We start from the raw sequence: 19,211 nt of genomic DNA on the forward strand, positions 1-19,211 counted from the left end.
AACCAATAGCGGGACCTGGATGCCCATATTGGCTCCTACATATTCTACGAAGATCTTTATCGGTCAGACCGCATAACAACATACGTTGTTCCCTTTGTCATCGGTATGTTACTTGCCCGAGATTCGATCGTCGGTATCTCAATACCTAGTTCAATCTCGTTACCGGCAAGTCTCTTTACTCGTTCCGTAATACATCATCTCGCAACTAACTCATTAGTTGCAATGCTTGCAAGGCTTATAGTGATGTGCATTACCGAGTGGGCCCAGAGATACCTCTCCGACAATCGGAGTGACAAATCCTAATCTCGAAATACGCTAACCCAACAAGTACCTTTGGAGACACCTGTAGAGCACCTTTATAATCACCCAGTTATGTTGTGACGTTTGGTGGCACACAAAGTGTTCCTCCGGTAAACGGGGGTTGCATAATCTCATAGTCATAGGAACATGTATAAGTCATGAAGAAAGCAATAGCAACAAACTAAACGATCAAGTGCTAAGCTAACGGAATGGGTCAAGTCAATCACACTAGTGCAGAACCGGGCAATAGCACCGGTTCGTAAGGCCCTTTAGTGTCGGTTTGGTAACCGGCGCTAAAATGTAGGCACTAAAGGCCCCCCTTTAGTACCGGTTCAGCACGAACCGGTGCTAAAGGGTAACCACGTGGCACGAGCCAGCTTCGGGGGCAGGGAGCCCTTTAGTACCTGTTGGTGTCACCAACCGGTATTAAAATGTTGGGGGGTGGGTTTATGATTTCTTTTTCATTTAATTTTGTGTTTTCCATTTAATTCTTTTTCGTTTGCTGGTATTTTACGATACTACATATTGTACACTTTATGCATATATACAAATAGAATTTCTAGTAGAACCGATCATAATATATATATATATCATCGAATGTCTCACAACCACCATTAATTAATTCACACATATATACACACATGTATATATATACAGTTTCTCCTAATTGGTGCCTTCGGAGCCAGTGGCATTAGCCTAGCTAATTGGTGCCTTCGGAGCACGATAACAATTGGAAGTGGTTCATGGGGGCGGTAGCGGGTAATAGTATTCTCCTTTGGGATCTATGACCTGGTCGAGCAAAAATCCCGCTATTTCCTCTTGAATTGCTTCTATGCGGTCCTGTGCTAGGAGCTTGTCCCGCACCTCTTTGAACTGTTAAGAAGGAGATCAATATGCATGTGTATTAGTTGTGTGACTTGATATCGATAATGTTGTAAAAATTGTGAATAGTGTTCTGACAATCGATATCGTACCCACTCCTGTCTTTGAGATTTGCTCCTTTCGGACGCCATCATGCGAATGTTCTCGCAAATGTAGTATGCACATATATCATTCCCCGGCGCCTGCCTCAGGGCCTTTACGAGAATGGAATTTTGATCAGATAATAATTAATCAAGCATGATAATTAAAGGATGGCAGCTAGCTAGTACTACTTAATTACTTACCTTGGGTCGATACCATTTCAGGCTTTGTTTCCATGGGCCTGGAGTGACCCTGATGAACTTTGCCCAAGGCCTGCCCGCCGACAAAGAAAATGAATAAATGGGTTATTAAATAGTTGTTATCAGGAAATGACGAACTAATTAAATAGGCCGAGATATAGTTAATAATGATTGAAATTACCTGTTGACTATCCCGTTCACGATGGTGTAGTCACTTGCTTTCTTAAGTAGCGAGTCTAGTACTTCAACTGTTCCTTCATCAACTTTAATGATTAACAAGATCCAATGATATCTGCATGCACACACGTTTGCATGTATTAATTAAGAGGGCATATGTAAGCAAAAACATGTAGCTATAGCTAGTAGGGAAAAACAGAATTTGTAGTACAAGACAGTGTGATTCACTGGAAGTTGTAAGGAAGTAGTATATCTTCCTTGTATTTGAGTTCCTTGAAGAACTATAGCATGCTTTCCTCTACACATTTTGCGTGATATGGATCTAATTTCCATGTGTATTCATTAATGGTATTTGGGTCAACGAACCCAATGCCATAGCGTCCACCTTTTTTCATTTCATAAATCTTCATCCTACATAATACCACAGAAAAGAATATAGTGAGGATAATTACAGGTAATGATTGATCAAAATGATCAGCTAGCTTGAGACTTAAATTACAGAAAGGAATCACTAACAGACAATAGCAACTGATGATAGATTTGTCGAGTGCGTCTTTATTGTATAGCTGAAAAAGTTCTGAATACTCAACAGTCATAGCTTTCTTATGGTAGTAATGCTCCTCGTTGACATTCACCATGAGGGACTCTCGATTGGAAATCTTGGTAATGTCCATGTACCATTGATGCAATTCATACATTCTCGTTGGGAGCTTATTGACCTCCTCTGGCTTGACCAAAGGTTGGCCCCGGGCATATTTTCGTTTTATTTCCTCCTCTCCAGTCGGAGACATGGGCTCGATATCGAGGAGTTGTCCAACAGTGATCCCGATCGATTGAGCCTGCACAATATGCTCCTCGGTTATTACCACATCGCCCACCCTGGGAACGTTAACGGTTTGCCCACAATAATATTGGGCGCACCTACTCTCATGTGTTGTTGGCACAACAAGTGGGGGGATTGATTGTGCAGCCTGTTCTCCCAGCTGGGGAATGGTTTTACCGCTCCTTTTGCTAGCTAGTTTGCTCGAGCTCGAGCTCGCCTCTTTCTGTAGACGTGCTCGATTTAACTTCCTGAGGTGGCGCTCATAGTATGTGTCAACGGGCTTGGGAGATGGTGGTTTAGCCATACGAATGAAGTGGTCAATCTTTTCCACAGGCACTTTCTCCCTTGGCGGCGGTGGCGGTTTTGGTGCAAAATGGGCTTCCACCTCGGCCTTCGATATGGCTACGTTTTCCTCCTTGGACTTGTTGTAAGGCCTCTGCGGAAGAGGCGCGAGGCTTGGACCATATTGAAATCGCTTGCCTCCGCCTGTACCTGCAGTACTACCTCGACTTGTACCGCTACGCACCATAGCTGAGGTGGCTCTCTTCCGTGATTGCTGAGGCAGCGAAGACAGCTGACGTGGCTGAGTTGGAGGAGAAGGAGTGGCCTGAAGCTGTGCCGGACTTGGAGGAGGAGTGGCCTAAAGCTGTGCCGGACTTGGAGGAGGAGTGGCCTGACGCTTTGCCGGACTTGGAGGAGGAGTGGCCTGAAGCTGTGCCGGACTTGGAGGAGGAGTGTCCTGACGCGTTGGTGGACTTGGAGGAGCGGGAGTCTGCTGACTCGGTGGCGGACTGTGACGAGGAGTCGGATGACGCGGTGTCAGTGGCCTTCGAAAGATGATGCAATCCTTTCTCCATAGGATGATACGATGGTTAGCCTCTCCTAGTGTGTGCTCATCGTTACCTCCAGGAATGTCAAGCTCTAGCTCCGAATATTGGTCCACCACCTCATCAACCAAGACACGAGCATAGCCCACTGGAATCGGGTTGCAATGGAAGGTTGCCTCGGGGGGATTTGTAAAAGCATGGGAGTCCGCCACCTTCATGGATATGTTCTTCATTTTGAAGTGTAGCTCGCAGTTAGTGTTCTCCATGATGTCATCCACTGGGTAGCTATCCAGCAATGCGTCGCCCGGGGCGGAACCCACGCTGCTTCTCGGCATGGATGGGACGGTGCTATCCATTGGTGGATCGTCCGCTAGCTGCTGAGACCCCCTTTGCTGGCTAAGTGAGTCGATCTGCTCCTGCTGCCGCTGGAATTTGATTGCCAAGTCCGCGTGCGCTAATTCTAGGCCTTGAAGGCGTTCATAGTCTAGCTTCCTCTGCTCCTCCTCCATCTTCCTCTTCTTCTCCTCCGCAATCTTCTTTCTTGCACGGGTTCTGTAGTCGGCGTTCCAGTCCGAAAACCCCTCATACCACGGAATAGCGCCCATGCCTCGTGTTCTTCTCGGGTGTTCAGGATTTCCCAGGGCACGCGTAAGCTCGTCGTTCTCTCTGTTGGGCTCGAACAACCCAGATCGAGCCTCTTCTATTGCAACAAGTAGCTTATCTTCGGCTCCGTCCAGACATGCCTTCTTGGAAATTTTGCCTGTCTTCGGGTCCAACTCCCCCCCATGCGCATAGAACCAAGTCTTGCACCTGGGGGCCCGCACAATGTTTCTGGAGTGACACCTGCATCCAGCATCTCTTTCTCAGACTTATCCCACTTAGGCAATCCCGCCGCATAGCCACCTGGCCCCAGCTTATGGAACTTATCCTTTTTTGCGGCATTGGCCTTGTTTATTCTCGACCGTTCCTTAGATAATTCCGAATCCTTGAATTTCACGAAATCATCCCAATGAGCACTTTGGTTCTCTAGTGTTCCCTCGAATACTGGAGTCTTCCTTCCTCTGTTGATGTACTTGGCCCATTCACGAATCTTGTGGTTCTTGAATGCAACCGCCATCTTCCTAAGAGCAGCGTCCTTGACTTTCTCCACATCTGCATTTGTGAAATGATCTAGTAGGGTGAAATGTTCCATGAGCATTTCCCAAAGCAACTGTTTTTGTTTGTCGTCAACAAAAGTAACTCCTGGACGTGGCTTTGATGGCTCTCTCCATTCTTGAAGGGAGATCGGGAGTTGGTCCTTCACAAGAACTCCCCACTGACGAACGAACTTGTCCGCAATCTTCTTAGGCGCGAATGGTTCGCCATTAGGTCTGATTGCCTCGATATTGTACTTTACGCCCTCCTTCAACTTTTTGTTCGGGCCTCGTTTCGTCCTGTTGCCTGAAGATTTGCTCGATCCGGATAGCTGAAAGAAGAAAGATCGATTCGTTAATATATCTTCAAGTCATATAAAACATGTGATGATCACCAGATGCCTGCTTATATAAATATATATACCTCGCCGGTCTTTGTGGTTTCAAGATCAACGTTTTCTTTGTCATGTTCATAGTTCACGACTTCATCAATTCGGTCGTCGCGATCGAATATCATATCACCCTCCCCGGTGTTTTTTAGATATTCGGAGCCGTCATAATCTTCTTCATTCTGATCATCATCTGGCCCGCGAGGATTGCTTATGATATTGAACAGGGCCTCTTCTCCCTCTCTGCCGGTATTGTCCGCCATAGGTTTTGTTTAACTAATCCAAAAGAAATATATTCAAATTACAATGCATGGATGCAATCAATTAATAAGGAAAAACTGAATCAATCATAGTACATAATAAGCATCATCGAATATAATCTCGAATACGTCGTCTCGAATAATAGATATAATCTCGAATACATCGTCTTGAATAATAGATATAATCTCGAATACATAGTCTCGAATAATAGATATAATCTCGAATTCATCGTCTCGAATAATATATAATCTCGAATACATCATCTCGAATATTATATATCGAGTACATCACTGGCTAGGTAGCTAATAAAGATCGAATACTACAGAAGAATCTAGGACACTCGCAGTTCCTGCGGCGCGGGCGGTGGACACCCAAAGAGAAGGAACCCTCACAGGATCATAGCTGAAGTGAGATCCCTGAAGAAACTGCCAGGTATTGGAGAACCTTTCGCCCTCTAACGCAACCATGTTGCGATGGACGTGCTCGTCCTCCTCCCTGACACGGCGACGTACCACCTCCGGCGGGGCCGGCTCCCTCCGCACCGACACTGGCCCACGCGAACACCACCAAACGAGATCAGGGTCGACGACGGGACCCGGGGCCGGGTTCCTCATCAAGCGGCGCGCCCCTCCAGGCAGCACCTCCCAGTGCCAGCCCGGCGGAGCCCAGTCCCGGACATGGGTCAGCCGGACGTCGTCGCGGACGGGTCGACGGCGAGGATGCGGGCCGGGCATCGTCGAGAACAAATACTAGCTATATGCCCGCAAAAAGTAACATTTTTTTAATGATTTGATTTTGATAACTAAAATTTCTAACATTTCTATATAACTAACATTCCTATAACATTTCTAACAATGCTATATAACTAACATTTCTATAACATTTCTAATATTTCTATAACTAAAAAACAGAAGAAAAAAATTATAACATTTCTATATATATAACTAACATTTGTATAACATTTCTAATATTTCTATAACTAAAAAAAAGAAAAATTTCTAACTTTTTCATAACTATTTCTATAACTAAAAAACAGAAAAATTTCTAACAATTCTAACATTTCTAACAATGCTATGTAACTAACTATTTCTATAACTAAAAAAAGAAAAAAATTCTAACAATGCTATGTGTGTGTGTGCTCACCGGCGAGGCGAGAGGCGACGGGGGGCGGCGACGACGGGGGTGGCGACGACGGGGACAGGGACGGGGCGGCGACGACGGGGACGGGCCGGGGCGGCGACGACGGGGACGGGGCGGCGGTGACGGGGACGGGGACGACGCGGGACGGGCCGGGACGGTGCGGCGGTGACGACGGGGACGGGGACGACATGGCGGCGACGACGGGGACGGGACGGCGATGACGGGGACGGGGACGACGCGGGACGGGTCGGGACGGCGCGGTGGTGACGACGGGGACGGGGACGACGTGGCGGCAACGACGGGGACGGGGGCGGCGACGAGGGTTATGGAGACGGGGGCGGCGGGCGACGGGGTAGAGGAGAAGAAGCAGAGGAGAAACTGAAATTTTTGAAGTGTTTAGTTATATAGGATGGACCTTTAGTACCGGTTGGAGCCACCAACCGGTACTAAAGGCCTGTTTTGGCCAGGCCAAGCGGCGGGAACCGCACCCCCTTTAGTGTCGGGTGGTGGCTCCAACCGGAACTAAAGGCCCCCCCTTTAGTACTGGTTGGTGCTACCACCCGACACTAAAGGGGGTGCGCTGGCGCAGGTGCGGTGCGAAATGTTTAGTCCCACCTCGCTAGCCGAGGGGCGTCCGCACTGGTCTATAAGCCCCAGTGCGGTAGCTCCCTCGAGCTCCTCTCCAAAGCAGGCCTACTGGGCCTAAATGTTCTGTGCTGCCCTGTGGGCCTACTGGGCCTTTGCGGGCCTGCATCCTGGCCCAACAATGGGTTGGGTTTCTAGTCGTATGCAGGCCGCTGTGGCTCAGTAGGTGGGCTTTTTTATTTATTTTTTTGCTTTATTTATTTTTGTTTGAGTTGTTTTTTTGCTGTATTTAGAGTTTCTTTGTGAATATTTTTGCTTTAGGTACAAAAAATTACAAACTTTATGTTAGTATAGGTAGTTTACAAATTTGAATAGTTTAAATTTTGATTTATTTGAAATTTGTGTGAATCACTAGTTTGTGAATAACTTAACTTTGAGAATAGATTTTTCAGTGATTCTTTTTTCTTATGTTTAATATTAGTGTGTTTTATCATTATATTCAATTTGGTAATGCTTAGGATATTTAAAAAATGAAATGTCTTTTGTAACGGATGAGTTTTCGTCCGAAACCCTGATACTTCGAAAGAGATTGTCCATTTAGTACATGAAGTGCATCCAGTTTTTGCGATAACCCTCTCTACTTTTTTGCGCATGCTATGTGGGTGAAATTATGATACCATGCCAACTTTCAACCTTTTCTAAGTTCATTTGAAATGCTTTTCAATTTCAGGGTCATTTAGCTTTAAAAAATCAGTAAAGGCATGAAATAATTTGTTTGCACATAAAATTTCTTCGCGTTTCAAATGCCAAAACACATAACTACCCTAACTATTACAGAGATTCCCTCCTGGGTGTGAAACACAGAAGAAAGTGATGATAGTGAAGCCGATCACATCCCAGATCTTTGGGTGTGAAACTTTTTCTTCGCGTGTGTCCCTTTGCGCCGTAACCATGGAAAATCTTCATCATTTAACAGGATGCTCGGGTCAATATTCACTGTGAATGGAGCAATTTCATCAAACTTTTCATAATCTTCTGACATGTCTGTCTTGTCATCCACTCCCACGATGTTTCTCTTCCCAGAAAGAACTATGTGCCGCTTTGGATCATCGTACGATGCATTCGCTTCCTTATCTTTTCTTTTTCTTGGCTTGGTAGACATGTCCTTCACATAGAAAACCTGTGCCACATCATTGGCTAGGACGAATGGTTCGTCTGCATACGCAAGATTGTTGAGATCCACTGTTGTCATTCCGTATTGCGGGTCTTCCATTACCCCGCCTCGTGTCATATTGACCCATTTGCACCGAAACAAAGGGACCTTCAAACCACGTCGATAGTCAAGTTCCCATATGTCCTGTATATAACCACAATATGTTTCCTTTCCTGTCTTGGTTTCTGCATCAAAGCGGACACCACTGTTTTGGCTGGAGCTCTTCTTATCTTGGGCGATCGTGTAAAATGTATTACCATTTATCTCGTACCCTTTGAAAGTCATTATATTCGAAGATGGTAACTGGGACAGCAAGTACAGGTCATCTTCAATAGAGGTGTCATGCATGGTACATGTCTGCAACCAGCTGGCGAAACTCCTGGTTTGTTCACGTGTAATACAGTCATCAGACCGCTCCGGGTGTTTGGAGCGTAGCAAATTCTTGTGTTCATCCATATACGGAGCCACCAAGGCGGAATTCTGTAGAACTGTGTAGTGTGCTTCAGTGAGAGAATGTCCGTCCATACATATTATTTGTTCCCCTCCTATCGTGCCTTTTCCATCCAGTCTGCCCTTACGCCGCGATTCAGGAACACCAATCGGCTTAAGGTCAGGAATAAAGTCAATACAAAACTCAATGACCTCCTCATTTTCATGGCCCTTGGAGATGCTTCCTTCTGGCCTAGCATGGTTATGAACATACTTCTTTAAGACTCCCATGAACCTCTGAAAGGGGAACATATTGTGTAGAAATACAGGACCCAAAATGTTAATCTCTTCGCATAGGTGAACTAGGACGTGCGTCATGATGTTGAAGAAGGATGGTGGGAACACCAACTTGAAACTGACAAGACATTGCACCAAATCATTCTCTAACCTTGGTATGATTTCTGGATCGATTACCTTCTGAGAGATTGCATTGAGAAATGCACATAGCTTCACAATGGCTAATCGAACGTTTTCCGGTAGAAGCCCCTCAATGCAACGGAAGCAGTTGCGTCATAATCACGTGGCAGTCATGAGACTTTAGGTTCTGGAACTTTTTCTCTGCCATGTTTATTATTCCCTTTATATTCGACGAGAAGCCAGACGGTACCTTAATACTAAGCAGGCATTCAAAGAAGATTTCCTTCTCTTCTTTGGTAAGAGCATAGCTTGCATGACCCTGATGTATGCCGTCTTTTCCGTGCATACGTTGCTGGTCCTCCCGTGCCTCAGGTGTATCTTTTGTCTTCCCATACACGCCCAAGAAGCCAAGTAGGTTCACACAAAGATTCTTTGTCACGTGCATCACATCGATTGCGGAGCGGACCTCTAGGTCTTTCCAATAGGGAAGGTCCCAAAATATAGATTTCTTCTTCCACATGGGTGCGCGTCTGTCAGCGTCATTCGGAACAGGTTGTCCACCAGGACCCTTTCCAAAGACCACCTTCAAATCCTTGACCATATCATGTACATCAGCACTAGTACGGTGGCGAGGCTTCGTCCGGTGATCTGCCTCACCGGAGAAATGCTTGCCTTTCTTTCTTACGGGATGCCTGCTCGGAAGAAATCGACGATGTCCCAGGTACACATTCTTCTTACAATTAGCCAAATATATACTGTCAGTATCGTCCAAACAGTGCGTGCATGCGCGGTATCCCTTGTTTGTTTGTCCTGAAAGGTTACTGAGAGCAGGCCAATCATTGATGGTCACGAACAGCAACGCCTTTAGGTCAAATTCTTCCCCCATGTGCTCATCCCACACACGTACACCTATTCCATTCCACAGTTGTAAGAGTTCTTCAACTAATGGCCTTAGGTACACATCAATGTCGTTGCCGGGTTGCTTAGGGCCTTGGATGAGCACTGGCATCATAATGAACTTCCGCTTCATGCACAACCAAGGAGGAAGGTTATACAAACATAGAGTCACAGGCCAGGTGCTATGGTTGCTGCTCTGCTCCCTAAAAGGATTAATGCCATCTGCGCTTAGACCAAACCATACATTCCTTGCGTCATTTGCAAACTCCTTCCCGTACTTTCTTTCGATTTTTCTCCACTGCGACCCGTCAGCGGGTACTATGAACTTTCCGTCTTTCTTACAGTCTTCTCTGTGCCATCGCATCGCCTTGGCATGCTCTTTGTTTTGGAACAAACGTTTCAACCGTGGTATTATAGGAGCATACCACATCACCTTGGCAGGAATCTTCTTCCTGGGGCGCTCGCCCTCGACATCACCAGGGTCATCGCGGCTGATCTTATAGCGCAATGCACCGCATACCGGGCAAGCGTTCAAATCCTCGTACTCACGGCGGTAGAGGATGCAATCATTAGGGCATGCATGTATCTTCTGCACCTCTAACCCTAGAGGGCAGACAGCCTTCTTTGCTTGGTACGTACTCTCAGGCAATTCGTTGTCCTTTGGAAGCATATCCTTTATCATTACCAGCAACTTTCCAAATACCTTGTCAGATACACCATTCTCTGCCTTCCATTGCAGCAATTCCAGTGTGGTGCCCAGCCTTTTCTTGTCACCTTCGCAATTTGGGTACAACAATTTTTTGTGATCCTCTAACATGCGCTGCAACTTCTTCTTCTCCAAATCACTTGCGCAGTTTCTCTTTGCATCGGCAATGGCCTGACCTAGATCATCAACGGGCTCATCCGATGCCTCTTCTTCAGCTTCTTCCCGCATTGTCGGCTCAGCTTCTTCCCGCATTACCGGCTCAGCTTCTTCCCTCATTGTTGTATCATCGTATTCAGGGAACCCATGGCCAGGATAGCTGTCGTCGTCCTCTTCTTCTTCATTGTCTTCCATCATAACCCCTCTTTCTCCATGCTTGGTCCAAACATTATAGTGGGGCATGAAACCGGACTCAAACAGGTGGACGTGAATGGTTCTTGACGTGGAGTAATTGCGACCATTCTTACAGCCAGCACATGGACAATGCATAAAACCATCTGCTCGCTTGTTTGCCTCAGCCGCAAGCAGAAAAGTACGCACGCCATTAATGATCTCGGGAGAGCATCGGTCATCGTACATCCATTGCCGGCTCATCTTCAATACACAGCACCGAAAACATCAAATTAATACAATACATAAAGTTCATACATAAAGTTCATACATAAAGAGCATACAACACTTCAATGCAACAAACAAATAACTCTCTAGCTAAAGAATTTAAATGCAACAACAAATGCGATCAAGATCGCAACTAAGGTAACAATTGATCCAACAGCATAATGATACCAAGCCTCACTATGAATGGCATATTTTCTAATCTTTCTAATCTTCAAGCGCATTTTCTCCATCTTAATCTTGTGATCATCGATGACATCGGCAACATGCAACTCCAATTCCATCTTCTCCCCCTCAATTCTTTTCAATTTTTCCTTCAAATCCTCATTTTCTCTTTCAACTAAATTTAACCTCTCGACAATAGGGTCAGTTGGAATTTCGGGTTCAACTACCTCCTACATACAAATATCTATGTCAACTTGATGGGCATAATTTGTCATAAACACGAAATTCAATGAATAGTTTTAAAAGAGAATATACCACATCCGAATCATAACCCGGACGAGGGCCGACAGGGACGGATATCAAAACCATGGCACTATGCATAACAAACAACGTATGGGTAAGATAATTATACGAGTAACTACATATCCAAATCACACAAACATCAATTTTTATATAAAACTTCATGAACAAGAGGCTCACCACAAGGTGGTGCCGGCGACGGGACGTTGTGAGCGATCGATGGTGGTTACGACGGAGATTTAGAAGGTACTAAGTAAACCACACCTACATATGCAAAACTAAGTGTTATTTTTGACCTCAAATTGCATATAAATCAAATACTAGCACATATATATAATTCCTCCCAAATTACTAAACTCAAAAATCAATCACTATATAAAGCATTGCACGAGCTAATCTAGCAATGAGAGACGAAAGGAAAGAGTTGCTAACCTTTGTGATCATTTGAATGGATGGGGGCCTTCAAATCTTGGGAAAAATGTGTGATGAGCTTGAGAGGAAGAGGGGAAAGAACAGAGAGGAGAGGGGAAAGGGGAAGAACAGAGCGAGCTCGGGTGGACGAAGGGTCTATGTAGGACGACCTTTAGTACCGGTTCGTGATACGACCCGGTAATAAAGGTGCTGGAGGGGCCCCGGACTGACAACATCCTGCCACCACTCACTTTAGTACCGGTTCGTGGCACGAACCGGTGCTAAAGGTTCGCCACGAACCGGTACTAATGAGAGCGGCCCAGCTAGCCGTTGGAACCGGCACTAATGTACACATTAGTGCCGGCTCAAATTCAAACCGGCACTAATGTGCTTCACGTTTGACCCTTTTTCTACTAGTGTCACATCATTCTCCTAATGATGTGATCCCGTTAATCAAATGACAATTCATGTCAATGGTTAGGAAACTTAACCATCTTTGATCAACGAGCTAGTCAAGTAGAGGCACACTAGTGACACTCTGTTTGTCTATGTATTTACACATGTATTATGTTTCCGGTTAATACAATTCTAGCATGAATAATAAACATTTATCATGAAATAAGGAAATAAATAATAACTTTATTATTGCCTCTAGGGCATATTTCCTTCATTAGGCCCATAACACCTACCGGGGGTGTCCGAAACCCCTTCTGGTGACCCAATGGCTATCTGGTGCATCCTGAAACCCTTCCGGTGTCCGAATACCATCGTCCTATATATCAATCTTTACTTCTCGACTATTTCAAGACACCTTGTCATGTCCATGATCTCATTTGGGACTCCAAACAACATTCGGTCACCAAATCATATAACTCATATAACATTATATCATCAACGAACGTTAAGCGTGCAAACCGTACGGGTTCGAGAACTATATAGACATGACCGAGACACCTCTCCGGTCAATAACCAATAGTGGAACCTGGATGCCCATATTGGCTCCTATATATTCTACGAAGGTCTTTATCGGTCGAGCCGTTATGACAACATACGTAATTCCCTTTCTCCATCGGTATGTTACTTGCGTGAGATTCGATCGTCGGTATCTTCATACCTAGTTCAATCTCGTTACTGGAAAGTCTCTTTAATCGTTCCATAATACACCACCTCGTGACTAACTCCTTAGTCATTTGCTTGCACGCTTTTTATGTGTATTACCGAGAGCGCCCAGAGATATCTCTCCGAAACTCGGAGTGACAAATCCTAATCTTGATCTATGCCAACTCAACAAACACCTTCGAAGATACCTGTAGAGCATCTTTATGATCACCCAGTTACGTTGTGATGTTTGATAGCACACAAGGTATTCCTCCGGTATCCGGGAGTTGTATAATCTCATAGTCGAAGGAATATGTATTTGACATGAAGAAAGCAATAGCAATAAACCGAACGATCATTATGCTAAGCTAATGGGTGGGTCTTATCCATCATATCATTCTCCTAATGATGTGATCCCGTTATCAAATGACAACACATGTCTATGGTTAGGAAACCTTAATGATCTTTGATCAACGAGCTAGTCTAGTAGAGGCATGCTAGGGACACGATATTTGTTTATGTATTCACACATATATTTAAGGTTTCAATCAATACAATTCTAGCATGAATAATAAACATTTATCATGAATAAGGAAATATAAAATAACAACTTTATTATTGCCTCTAGGGCATATTTCCTTTAGTCTCCCACTTGCACTAGAGTCAATAATCTAGTTCACATCATCATGTGATTAACACCCATAGTTCACATCGCCATGTGACTAACACCCAAAGAGTTTACTAAAGTCAATAATCTAGTTCACATCGCCATGTGATTAACACCCAAATAATACTAAGGTGTGATCATGTTTTGCTTGTGAGAGAGGTTTAGTCAACGGGTCTGCCACATTCAGATCCGTATGTATTTTGCAATTTTCTATGTATATAATGCTCTACACAGAGCTACTTTAGCTAATTGCTCCCACTTTCAATATGTATCCAGATTGAGACTCAGAGTCATCTAGATTAGTGTTAAAGCTTGCATCGACGTAACCCTTTACGACGAACCCTTTATCACCTCCATAACCGAGAAACATTTCCTTGGTCCTCTAAGGATAATTTTGACCGCTGTCCAGTGATCTACTCCTGGATCACTATTGTACCCCTTTGCCAAACTAATGTCAAGGCACACAACAGGTCCGGTACACAACATGGCATACTTTATAGAACCTATGGCTGAGGCATAGGGAATGACTTTCATTCTCTTTCTATGTTTTGATGTGGTCGGACTTTGAGTCTTACTCAACTTCACACCTTACAATACAGGCTAGAACTCCTTCTTTTACTGGTCCATTTTGACCTCCTTCAAAATCTTGTCAAAGTATGTACTCATTGAAAGTCTTATCAAGCGTCTTGATCTATCTCTATAGATCTTGATGCCTAATATGTAAGCAGCTTCACTGAGGTTTTTCATTGAAAAAATCTTATTCAAGTATCCTTTTATGATGTCCAGAAATTATATATCATTTCCAATCAATAATATGCCATTCACATATAATATCAGAAATGCTATAGAGCTCCCACTCACTTTCTTGTAAATACAGGCATCACCGTAAGTCTGTATAAAACCATATGCTTTGATCACCTCATCAAAGCGTATATTCCAACTCCGAGATGCTTGCACCAATCCATAGATGGATCACTGGAGTTTGCACACTTTGTTAGCATCTTTAGGATTGACAAAACCTTCTGGTTGCATCATATACAGCTCTTCTTTTAAAAATCCATTAAGGAATGCAGTTTTGACATCTATTTGCCAGATTTCATAAAATGTGGCGATTGCTAACATGATTCGGACAGACTTAAGCAAGAAGACTTTGCTTGAATCTAATCATTTTCATAGTCATGAAACTAAAACCGTTGTGGCACACCTTACTAAATTGAATGATATAGCCACCCTATTTGCTCATGTGGAAAATAGTCGTTACTACTATATTCTTAAGTTGTTTCCTTTCTCATTAAAGGATGATGCTAAGAAATGTTTTAATACCCTTGCTCTTGGTTGTATGCGTAGTCCCCGGGATATGATATATTACTTTTCTGAAAAATATTTGCCTGCTCACAAAAACAAGCTGTCTTACAGGAAATATTTAACTTTGCGCAATGTGAAAAAGAGAATCTCCCTCAAGCTTGGGAGGCTTCTTCAGTCACTTAATGCTTTGTCTGATCATCCTCTTAAGAAAATTGAAATACTTGATATCTTTTATAATGGATTAACCGATGCTTTTAGGAACTACCTAGATAGTTGTGCTGGCTATGTTTTCAGGGAACGAACTGTTGGACATGCTGAAGAACAGTTAAATAATATGTTAAAGAATGCCAATGATTGGGCACTTCCCGAACTATCATCCAAACCAACTTCAAAGAAGAGAGGTATTATATTCCTCAGTCTTGAAGATATGCAAGAGGCAGAGAAATCTATGAAAGAAAAGGTTATTAAATCTGAAGATGCTAAGAAATTAGCACATATTAAAGAAATACATGGAATCGATACCCCGACACAGATAGTAAATGTAATTCTCTTTATAAATTCGACGAGGGTGATATTCGCTATAATAAATCTATTAGTCAATTCCTGAATGAATTTGATAACTACATTGTTAACCAAGAACACTTTAACATGTATGTTAGCAAACAATTGAAACGGAATGCTATCATGATTGATCATTTGAGTGATTTGATGTTTAAGATTGTTAATGATGTTAGAAACTTAGGTAAACATTCATTCATGGCTCATACTCGGTTAGAACAAGTTGCTAAGTCACAAAATGATTTGCTTAACGAGATGAAAATAAAATGAATGATCGTCCTATTAGAGTTATGACTAGAGGAGAAAGAATGACTCAGGATCATATCTATATCCTGAAGGTGATCCTAAAAGATTGGATATCCAGCTTTCACATCATTGTCCACGGACGAGTTTGGACCAGCCCGCAAACAAATTTTTTCCTGATAAAAAGAGCTTTTATTAACTCAAAATTAGCATCAAACTTTTCATATTTTTCCTTTGATATTTTCGGAGGGAGTGCGCATGTCAATACGTACGGAGCACGGGAGAACAATGCTTTCATGCATGCGTGCCATGGTGATCAGATTTATGGCTACAAGTCTACGCAGAGCCGGAGGTGGCTGGGGCGTGAGAGTGGGCCGGGGAGGGTGGGTGGGCGGAGTAGGATCTCGCGCAGTCGGCTGCCGCGAAGGTGACGGTGCCCTTGTCGAGGTCGTACCCGACGTGCATCTTCTGCTGTGCGATGTTCCCGATCAATGACGACCGAGCCGACGGCGCAATGGCCAAGCACAAGGTGTCCTTCTGCACCACCGCGAACGTGTTCAACGCCTTGAGCGTCACCGCCGCGCCGCCGCCCAGCCCCAGCTCCACGTCAGGGATCTTCGCCGCAATCTGCCCCTCCTTTAGCCCGGTCACGTTGTAGCACAGCGGCAGCTGGAGGTCCGCCGGCGGCCGGGCCTTCGGTGTTAGGTTTAATCTTGTCATGTTCATGTATATGCATAGTTTGCTTTAGTTTGCATGTAGTTTATCTTAGGACTTGTCCCGGCAAAGTCATGGCTGCAGCGTGCAACGGAGCGAGATGCCATCCGATCGTGCGACGCGGTATGGTAGCGTCGTGTGACGCGGCGAGCAGTGTGAGCAGCAGGAGCGTGACAAGCTGCATGGTCAAGTAGTTCCGGCTGATCTGGGTGAGTAATTATCAGTTTGTTAGCATGCATGAGTAACTAGTTGTATGGCTGAGTCGTCTGTTTGTTGGAGCGATTCCAGGGATAAAGACAAGGCCATGGGCTAGTGGGATTAGTTGCCGAGGGTAGTGGCTGGCTAGTGCATGGGTCTGCATGAAGTATGTGGCGTTAGTTGGTTAGTGGCCAACGTGGTGACCGGGTTAGTGGGTGTGTCATAGCCCTGGTGTATATATATGTACTGCATTGAGTTAATGAAAAGACGAGGCCGAGAGGGCCGAAGGAGAAAACATGTAGCGCCTGTGACTTTCACCGAAGACAAGGCAAAGCTAGCTTTCTCCTTGGTGAAGTGTGTGTGCGTGTGAGTTTCTCACCATGTGTGTGTGTGTTCGAGAGAAACCACAAGAGAGAGAAGAGAGAGAGAGAGAGAGAGAGAGAGAGAGAGAGAGAGAGAGCTGTGAGACGCAGCTCGAGGTAGAAGAAGAAGCGGCGCTGCGAGAGGCGGCGCCAACATTCGGGAGCTTGATCCGCCCGGCCAGCTCCTTCACCAGTGGGTCTAGCAGCGCCTTGTTGAGGAACGTCAGCGTTGTGCCGGAGTCAACGACGGCGGGGGACTGCTGCGGCGCCGCGTAGGTCGCGTTGCCCACCTTGACGGACAGGAGGCCGATGGTGTAGTACGACTTCACCCTGGACGGGATCAGCGGCGTCGTGGCCGCGCCCGGCTCCGTCACGGTGGCGCGGGCGCCGAAGTTGAGCAGGGAGGAGCCGTTGACGGAGTAGGGCACGAGGCAGTAGGAGAACCTCCGGCCGAGCGAGGCGTGCGCGCCGAGCTGCGCGACGAGGGAGAGGTTTGTGTTGCCGAGGCCGACGAGGCCGTCCCTGATGAAGGAGCCGACAAAGGTCGTGCCGCAGCCGAAGTTGACGTCGGGCACGCGCGTCGTCCGGTCGCCGCGGCTGCCAGCTGGGGCATCGTCCGCGAAGGTGAAGGTCTCGGTGGAGAGGAGGCCGCTCGTGGTGGAGCCCCCGCCATAGCCGTAGAAGTAGGCGCACTTGGAGTCGACGCAGACGGTTTCATGGAGCTCGCGGCACGCGCCAGAGTCGCAGCCCACGGGGCTGTACGTCTTGGACTTGGAGGGGTCGAACACGACGCCCGGCGGGGGTGTGGGCGAGGGCGCGTCACCGGCGAACGCCGGGCCAAGACCGTGGGGCCCCTTCCTGCTGCAATTCAGCCAGACGAGGTCGCTGCCGGTGTCGGCGATGGCGAGCAGACGGGTGGGCGGCGTGCCCACGTTCAAGGCCATCAGGTACTCGAACGGAGTGGAGGTGAGTTCGGACACGACGCCGTGGGCCGACGGTGCGTCGGCGTGGGCGTAGGACCGCGCGAGGGCCTTAACCACGCGGCCATGAGCGGTGAGCGAGGGGTCGTGGAACGGCGACCCGACGGAGTCACGGTGGATGAACTCCACACTAAACCCATCGCCGCCGTACGCCGTGCAAGCACACAGTTGCGCCGTCAGGGCGACGCCGACGAGCAGGAGAGCGCGAGTTATCGTCGTCATCACAGGCATTGTGGCCTATACTGGAACTCAACTCCCAATGCAAGGATTGGTTGCTGCTGCTGCTGTGCAGGGTAGAGAAATATAAATAGGGGAATTTCCCCAAGTTAATTGTTGACGAATATTTGCCAGCCCGCTGCGTAACTATACTCAATTAATTACTACCTTCTGCACCACGCATGGAATTAGGGGTAGATTCTACGTATTGGAGAGCTGGAGAGGAGGAGGAGATCATCTTGTGCGTGAAACTGAAGATTTTGTAATTAATTCGTGCTAAAAGTGGTGAGTGGCTACTTCCAATAAGTGATTGATTCGCAGTATACATGTCACCGGCAACCCAGCAATGGACCCCAATAGCCGGCGAACGTTCGCCGAGAGGGACGACATTTGCGAACGTTTTTTGTTTCTTCAAAGACGCGTGACATTTTCTTCAAAACAACATGACAATTGCTTCAGAGGATGGTACTTTCTTCTAACACTGTTTGATCTCGCGTCATAACTAAAACTGCCAGCAAAATGCATTCGTTTGTCATCCCCTTCCCAGAGAATGACAGCCGCATAACATTACCGCCCGGCAAAAATGCTAGTAATGGCAAATCTTTGATAAACGATAACAGATTAAACAGATATTTATTTTCTCCTTATTAAGCTTCTTTTTGTTCCACGCCTCAGGTATTCCATCCCATCACTTCTCATAAAAATTGTTATCCGCTAGAGGGAAAGAAATTATGCTCAAATCTATCGTACAAGTTATCTCCACCTATGCTATATACATCTTTAAAATTCCTAAAAATCAAAGAAATCATTGGCGCGATGTCATAATTTTGGTGGGGAGACGAGGACAGTGCTACTTCTTGATCTTGCGTTGGTTTTTTTCCTTAAAAAAAGGAAAAGGTGATGCAGTAAAGTAGAAATAAGT

At 45.6% G+C, this 19,211-nt stretch overlaps 1 protein-coding gene across 1 annotated transcript in view; it reads right to left on the bottom strand.

The window, feature by feature from the left end:
- The window catches only part of LOC125518293 (aspartic proteinase CDR1-like), a 42,926-nt gene extending 24,381 nt beyond the window's left edge, over window positions 1-18,545 (bottom strand). The window contains exons 1-3 of the mRNA XM_087531876.1: window positions 17,249-18,545; window positions 16,217-16,512; window positions 6,279-6,355 (exon numbers count right to left, since the gene is read on the bottom strand). Of these exons, the coding sequence (XP_087388002.1) occupies window positions 6,279-6,355; window positions 16,217-16,512; window positions 17,249-18,304 (1,429 nt within the window). The 5' untranslated portion in view covers window positions 18,305-18,545. The remainder of the gene's footprint in view (window positions 1-6,278; window positions 6,356-16,216; window positions 16,513-17,248) is intronic.
- Between the last annotated feature and the right edge of the window lie 666 nt (window positions 18,546-19,211).

Source organism: Triticum urartu, chromosome 7A, assembly GCF_056163025.1.
Source record: "Triticum urartu cultivar PI428250 chromosome 7A, HENAU_Tu73, whole genome shotgun sequence".
Classification (NCBI taxonomy): Eukaryota; Viridiplantae; Streptophyta; class Magnoliopsida; order Poales; family Poaceae; genus Triticum; species Triticum urartu.